Here is a 7,716-nt window from a genome sequence, read left to right as displayed (position 1 = left end):
GAGAAAAACAAGCTCTCCAAAACAAGAACCCAATCAAATAAAGACCCAAGAAAGAAGGAAAAACCATATGCAAAAGCACCAAACGACCCAAATACCAAGATCCTTCAGAGAAAACCCACCAAACTGAAGAACCAACACCAACGATCAAAGCACAAAGATACAATATTAAATAAGCATAATTAGTAAGAGGACGTTTTGAGCAAAGAGTGGAGCAAAGTCTGAATAGTTATGAAATATGAAGAGTTGTTTGGTCATGCAGTCCACAGTGTAGTGAATTAGTAAGAAATGAAACAAATGGTTTTAGTCGTCCAACCCATAAACTTCTTGCCCAAACACAACTCTACTCCTCCGAACTCCAACTTTTTGGGGAAAACTTACCCTTGCTTACCATAAGACATTCACATAGAGAAACGGAGAGTCCTCCAATCTTTGGACACTCCCATCCACTCCACAAACTTGGATTATGAATTTGAAACCTGAGATGCCGGAAGGAATTGCAAGGTTAGAGGCATAAAATGCTTTTACATGTGCCACACCGAGATATTTTGGAACATTATGTAATTTTGCAAGGGGATTGTTGCCTTCCTCGACTACTTCCATGACATACACATTGTAGCGTTCAAATACCTTATCACTACTGCTATCTTTCAACTCCCAAACGATGTGAATGTCAAGGGTCCTTGTTCCATCTGCACTTGTAGTCCTTCTAACATATGGAGATTTGACTAGCCATGAACTAGGTGGTGGAAGATCTGGTTCCTCAACAGATCGAACAATGACATTACCGAGCACTGCAAAGTAGTCAGACGATGAACTGCAATTTAGTGAATTATTTTTCCCAACCACTCCACATTTGTGTTTCAATGCACTAGTTTTAGAGCTTGATCTATAGCAGACAACATTTATATTTGTCAATTTGTATCCACTCATTTGAATTCTGCCCATATAAACGAACCAATCAGGAGAAAGTCCAGGCACTTCAACTGGTGTTGTCTCAATCACTTCAGAGAAATCAGTCGAGAATTGCTTTTCATTGCTAGAGGCAAGTAAAACCTTTCTCTTATCTGTGCTGGAAAAGAACTCCAACAAAAGGCCTAGTTGAGAATCCCCATTTGACGTTAACTGCAAAAAATTAAGTCGTGGACCAAGGTTGAACTAAATGTATAAAGAATCATGTAATTTCTAGATCTTAAATGCATACAATTCACTTACAGAATAGATGACTACTAAAGGAACATCCCCTAAAGCAAGCTCTCCTTGAAATAGTCTTATTATATTGTAGCAATTTTGCTCAAGAGTCCCTTTGAGTGCAATGCTTCCTCCACCATTGTAGACTACCTCAAAACTAGCAAAGATCCAAGAATTCAGACTAAGGAAACTTTGAGTTCATATTTATAATTAAACAAATGAAATGATTACAAACAAATGAAGGGGTTGAAGAAAGAATCCTAGGGCCAAATAAATGGCTACTATTTACTATCAATGCTCCACATTGAAAAGATGATAGATATGAGCATTTCTACTTACTTAGAATAAGCTTGGATAGAGCGTGAAGTTGAATCATCAGTTACGTCAAGTATGGGCTGCAAGAAGTTGCAAATGCTCAGAAATGGGAATTCCAAAATGGTAACTAACAGGTCTCCTTTAATGCCTTCAGGGGCAGACACTTTGATACAAGCCAGTAATAAAATTATTTATTATATGTAGAGTAGGATTAAAGAAAAGCAAACCCTTCAATATCCTCATTCATAGAGATATACTGTTTACCTGGAAGCTTTGACTGGATAAATTGTTCCAAGAAGCATCTGAGATTTTTACTCCAGCTATGGAAACATGATAACCATGACCCTGGAAACGTGGTAAGAGATAAACTTTGACTGGATGATAATATTTATCACCTAGCTATTAATAATCGACCAATTTTCATGCAAGAGACTATTTGTAGCTGTCAGATTAATGACATTTTGACAAGATGCCAATGAAATTGATCCAAGTATGTGATAACAATACACTCAACAACTTCTTGTCATTCAAAACAGTACGAAATCTACTTGATATCAAATTCGAAAGTAGGTGGATTACTTGGATGTCGCAACTATATGATAAATTCCCGATGCTCAAATGAGATTTAAATAAACAAAACATACATAGGCTATGTTTTGGAGATACGAAAGAAATTATCCATGAAGAATCTGAAATCTATTTATTAGGATTTGTTCCTTTCAATTAAAGTTTGAGAATGAAAGCATGATGGACTTATACCCATTACCAAATCATCTAACCTTTAGGCCATGCAATTCCACTTCCACTCACTCTATACTAGACAAATTGACAAACTAGGGTGCTCTCAAAAAAAAAAAAAAAGTTCTAACCTGATCAAAATTTGAGTAGAATGGTAGTTGTTTTGGGTAACTTCGCACTATTTCCCATGATTGCTTCACAAGACCCCACCATCTGTTAAGTCCAAAAAGTAGATAATATTAAACCTCATCATATATTTAGGAAGATGACCAATGGCAACTCTCCTAACAGCACATCATGCAAAAGAATTTCTTTTTTTTTTTTTTTTTTTTTGAAAAGGATATGGAACTTTTCATAAGAAAATGAAAAGAGACTAATCCTCAAAATACAAGAACAAGACAATAGGACAAGAGTTCAAACAGAAAGAGAAGGTCAGAAACATAAAGAGAAGGTCAGAAACATAACAAAACAAAACAAAAGGCCCTGATAAGAACAAAAGGATAACAATTCCAAAATGAGGAAAAAATAAAAGTGACCCAGCATCGAGAAATGTCTCAATTGAAGAATTGCCAAAGAATTTTGATGATATAATTAGCGAATATCAACATTCAGAATAATTGCAAGGTTGCAAAACTTCGTCTTGCAGACAATAAATTCCAAGCCTCCAAAAATGATGGAACATTATAAGTACCAACTAAATATACAAAAACAGACTAAATATCAAAAAGTTAAGTAAAATATAATGACACATTAACCAGGAAAGCATATTTTTCAAGATAAAACACATCCTTCAAAGTAACCTCAAAGTTGAGAATGTCTTAACATTCTATGATATTCAGAATGTTCTTTTAGTACAACAATATGTAGGGTGCGAGGATTCAAACATTGAATGATATCCCTTAAACAATTGAAAGATGCTCAAGTTGGTTATAATATCCAGAAGTTGTTCTTATAAAACATGAGAAAATCAATCAATTTAGGAAATTTCCAAAGGGTGGATAATGGTAGAATACTACAACATCGACATGATCCCATAAAAAACTAATTTCATATCATTAACTTACTTGTTTTGAGCAGTCTGAAAATCAGTTTCCTGTTCGTGCTCATGCACCCATCCAGGAGCAAATATTGCAGCCGACACATCATCCCTTTTCAGAACATCCAGTGCAACATTTGTCTGATGTGCAAGCATATTTTTGTTGAAAAATTAATTCTACCAATTCCCAGTTTGGGATAATCGAACTCAATATAAAACAATACAAAAACTAGTAACACGACATCGACATTCGTTTATAGTTTTATACCTGAAAGATGAAAAGGTATGTGTAAAGGCTACATGGGCAAACATATAATTGGTCTTACCTCGATAACAGAATTAATTAACCAGTTACGATATCGTATATTCAACTATAAAAGTGTCCAACTTATGCTGACAATGATGCTTGTAGACTAGTGATAACACATGTCAATACTCAATACACCTGATAGGGTCAGTATGCTTACATTCCATCCTCCACCACCAAAGGTACCTCTCCCAAAAACATCAATGCCCATGTACACTTCATGCTTTCTCTCTCCAGCAACAGCAACAGATTTTTTAGGGGCATCCTCCTAAGATGACAGATGAAAATTTTTGTCTGATCATTGATGTTATCTTTTCAAAAGGATATAAAATGAGATGATAACTAATATTTCTTATAAGTTATGAAAGAAATTTATTTCTTACTCTCCACCAGTAGTTTACAAATATTCCATCCGAGATATCAAAGAAAACTTTATTTTTCTCATTCAATTCATTTTGCCAGTGAAGGTGACCATCCACGGTTACACTGTCATACCTGTCCATAAGTAAACAGTTTTTTTTTTTTTTTTTTTTGGGATAAGAGTCTATAAGCGAAGGTGAACGGTTAATAGATTCCATAAGCTCAAAACGCAAATTATTAAGAATGTAACATATCTTAGGACTTACCATATAACTAAAGACCCAGGTAGCTTAGAATGCATAGATTGAGTTAAATGGCTCACAAATTCTATCATATGAGTAACTTGCTGATGATTCATGGAGATTTCCATATTCATCTGCAAGAACAAACTTTGATTGAGAAGAAACAACTATAAAAAATCAAGGCTCGCTTCATATTGTTCACACTATTTAATTTATTCATTTATCAATAGAATTACTTTTGTTTCCTATGATTAAGGTTCAATTATTTAGATTTCCTTGTAAAATCTTATAGATGGACAACTAAAAAATATTACATCTCCTATACCAGACATTGATTAGCATATTTATATAGCTTTCAAGCTCATCCAGAATTCAAATCTTGATTGTGCACAAATACACGCAAGCTTGTAAAATTCAAAAAAGAAGAACACAAGAATAAATATGTTGTAAAGAAGTATTTACACCTAATAAGCTATAGGATTTAATATGAACATTTCGATGCAGTTACAAAAAATGCAGTATGGGTAGGAAGACTTTATAAGCAATACCAGCCATCCATCAAATCCCAATGCAATAGCAAGCTCGGCTAAGCACTCTGCATACATTTTAGCAGAATCCTTTGATGAAAGCAAGGTGTCCCGAACATGTTCACCCCCTCCTTCCACAATAAATGTTCCAAGTACCTATAGATTCGATACCATTATTAATTTGTAGATACTAAAAAAAGCACTTTTTAACTAATAATTAATAATAAACAAACAAAGAAGTATTCGATGGAGCAGTAAAAGCAATGGATAAATGAGTAGGTACCTTAACACCGTGCCTGTGAGCTGTATTTGTCCAACATGGAGGTGGAAGCGTGACCAAATCATGGGAAAAGTAAACAAAAATATCGATCAAATGCCAATGCCATATAGCATAAGCATCTGGGTTAGTTCCACCCTGAACCCATTTATCGTCAACATATCCACCTTTCATATCATGGCAAACAAGAATCCTACGCCTGTCGGGCAATGGCGCGGGTTGAAGAGGAACGGTGGATATATTAAATGGGTAGTGAAATGAATTGAAGTAGGCCCTGGACTCCAGGTCCCTGAGTGTTTTGATAGGGTAAGCAATGGGAATAGAGGGCTCAGTTGGGCTTAATGGACGCGGAGGAGGTTCTGACGTTGTTGTTGTTGTTGTTGTTGTTGGGACAGAGCTCTGCTGGGCCATTGTGAAGGAAAAAAAAAACTTAATTAAGTATTCTGCAACTATGAAAGCGAATGGTTTTATATAACAAGGTTTCGAAAGCGGGTTTATATAGGGGCAGAAAAGCATCATAAGTGACAAGTAATGATGTAAACAGAGACGAAGATTTGACTCTGAGTTCGAATAAACAAATAACAGAACACTACACAGCAGCATAGAATTTCAATAGATAATAAACGAACACTAGAAATTTCCATATAAAATAAAGCAGATTCGATTGAGTATCTAACCTTTGTTATTTGGCCAAATCGAGAAGGTTTCCTGATTCAAAGGATAGAAAAGGCAAAGGCAGAGACAGATTAGGCAAATGAAGAGTCATTGATTCCTTTTTCCTTACACTTATTCCATTGTGTAAAAGAAAGAGGAAGATCCTGGGGTTTTGATGGTGACTTCTATGCTCAGTTGCCGCCATTGTTGATGCTGGAGGACCCTTCTATCTTCGATCGAACTCGAATGGGAAGAAGAAAGTGACGGAGAAACAGGGGTTTTGCAAAGAAGAAGAAAAATGGTTGGTTGGGGGAAGGAACTGCCCTCAGTTAGACAGATTTTTCTTTTTTTTTTTTAATCTTCTTTTTCTTTTTCTATTTTTTCTTTCTAAATAAAATCAGCCGTTGTTAATTTTGAGTCACTCTAACGGGCAATTGTTAGAAATAGAACCAAAAAAAATTCTTCTTTTTTTCTCCCAATTGTTTTAATGATTTGAATTATCAACATTTTGGACTTTATTAAATTGAGTAAACATAGAGAGAAAAAAAAAAAAAAAAAGTTAAAGCAGAATAAGCATGTGCTATTAATTTAATTGACCAAAAATGTGTTGTTTGTGAATGATGAAAACTTTTTTATGCTATTTGTGATAATTATCTTTTTGTATTGAATTTTTAAATTAACATGTTTTAATAACTTAGATTTTATATCCTTGCAATTCAAATATTTTTATTAAAAAATTTATTCTTTTTTACATAGATTGTCAAAATTACCTCATAATTTCAGGATTTTGTTACGAGATATTTTAGTTTGTTCTAATTATTTAAAATCATCTAATCTTTTGGTCATTTATCCATAAAAGATTAGTTAGTCATTTTTCAAAATGACTTTTAGATTTAGCAATTCATCAAGTTATCCCAAAAGAAACTATGTCTAAAGGATCAAAAGACCACCTCGACGAGGGCTAGGGTAGTCAAAGACTTTGTGAGAGCACGAATAAAAACTCGGGAGTCAAAGTATAAAATATTGACATCTAAAGACCAAATAAATACCGACATAAAAACTCAAAGGGTAAAAATTTAACATTTTTATTTTGAAACATAACTAGAGACCAACAAAGATTTAACTCAAAACTTAAGGGTAAAAAGTAATATTTTGAAATCTAAGAATCCAATAAAATTTAGACTTAAAACTTAAGGACAACAAATGTATTTTTGCAATATCATATTGTTTTTATTTTATATTTTAGAATTATACTAATTATAAATAACAAAATCAGACCCATTACATGTGTGTTTGGCCCCTTAGTCTTCAAAAGGTACCTTTTTAATTCACAATTTTTTTATAAAAAAAAATATCATTTTTCAATCATAATATTCATATTTCTTTAAAATGTATATATACTTCAATACCTACTCAAATTCTTAAAAATAATAATCAAGATTTTGAAAAATATGTTTTTGATTTTTTAAACTCGACTTAGTTAATAAAAACAAATTACAAAATAATTTTTTTAAAAAAAGATAGAAACTTATGAATGGAAGTTGTGTATATAAACTTAACTTAAAAAACAAATAGTTATCAAATGAGACGTTAGTTGATGCATTTAAGTTGTGTGTTAACCTTAAAAAAAAAAAAAAAAAAAAAAACAAAAAGTGATCAAAGCAAAATTGAGTAGGGAAGAAAAGCATCCCACATCAAATGTTAATTTTTTCTCTCTTTAATTATTCCAAAATTTGGTTCGAATTCATAAGATATAAAAAAAATATTAGCTGGACAACAATTAATATGCACCTTTTTCTTTAATTTAGAGATTAAAGTCTTCATACTTTAGAGGTTAAAAAACATTTTTTTTAACTATCAATTGCTTGCTTTAATTTTTACAAAGTATAAGCATGTGTCCTTTACATTGATTATTAATAATACAAACTATTTAAATTTTAAAAGGGCTATTTTTCTCTAGTGAATACCTTAATCACTAAAATAATATTAAATCACCAGAAACCAAAAAATATAACGACTAATGGATTACGACCAATTTTAATACGTTAACAAAATAAACACGATAGGGACCC

At 32.8% G+C, this 7,716-nt stretch overlaps 1 protein-coding gene across 2 annotated transcripts; it reads right to left on the bottom strand.

Annotated features, from left to right (window-relative positions):
• Nucleotides 1-207: 207 nt before the first annotated feature.
• LOC120070008 (cytosolic endo-beta-N-acetylglucosaminidase 1-like) lies at nt 208-6,084 on the bottom strand. Of its 2 annotated transcripts, XM_090307716.1 has the most exons (12): nt 5,668-6,084; nt 4,997-5,389; nt 4,735-4,869; nt 4,211-4,320; nt 3,968-4,079; nt 3,745-3,852; nt 3,306-3,418; nt 2,373-2,454; nt 1,768-1,848; nt 1,528-1,583; nt 1,213-1,345; nt 208-1,122 (listed from the first exon to the last, which is right to left on the bottom strand). In XM_090307716.1, exons 2-12 carry the CDS (start codon nt 5,162-5,164, stop codon nt 385-387), a joined length of 1,836 nt encoding a protein of 611 aa, XP_090163842.1. In that variant the 5' UTR covers nt 5,165-5,389; nt 5,668-6,084; the 3' UTR covers nt 208-384. The 2 variants fall into 2 exon arrangements, with proteins under 2 accessions (XP_090163842.1, XP_038877781.2); XM_039021853.2 differs by lacking the exon at nt 5,668-6,084 and having other exon boundaries at nt 4,997-5,417.
• Nucleotides 6,085-7,716: the final 1,632 nt, after the last annotated feature.

This window comes from Benincasa hispida, chromosome 12, assembly GCF_027475165.1.
Source record: "Benincasa hispida cultivar pf3 chromosome 12, pf3_genome.v1.1, whole genome shotgun sequence".
Classification (NCBI taxonomy): Eukaryota; Viridiplantae; Streptophyta; class Magnoliopsida; order Cucurbitales; family Cucurbitaceae; genus Benincasa; species Benincasa hispida.
The sequence above is the reverse complement of the archived record's forward strand: the minus strand, read 5'-3'. Positions and strand labels throughout refer to the sequence as shown.

Coding starts and splice junctions, on each gene's coding strand:
- LOC120070008 (XM_039021853.2), bottom strand. CDS start 5,401: ATGGCCCAGCAGAGCTCTGTCCCAACAACAACAACAACAACAACAACG. Junction 4,870..4,996: donor CTCACAGGCACGGTGTTAAG/GTACCTACTCAT, acceptor TCGAATCTATAG/GTACTTGGAACATTTATTGT. Junction 1,346..1,527: donor TCTATCCAAGCTTATTCTAA/GTAAGTAGAAAT, acceptor GATCTTTGCTAG/TTTTGAGGTAGTCTACAATG.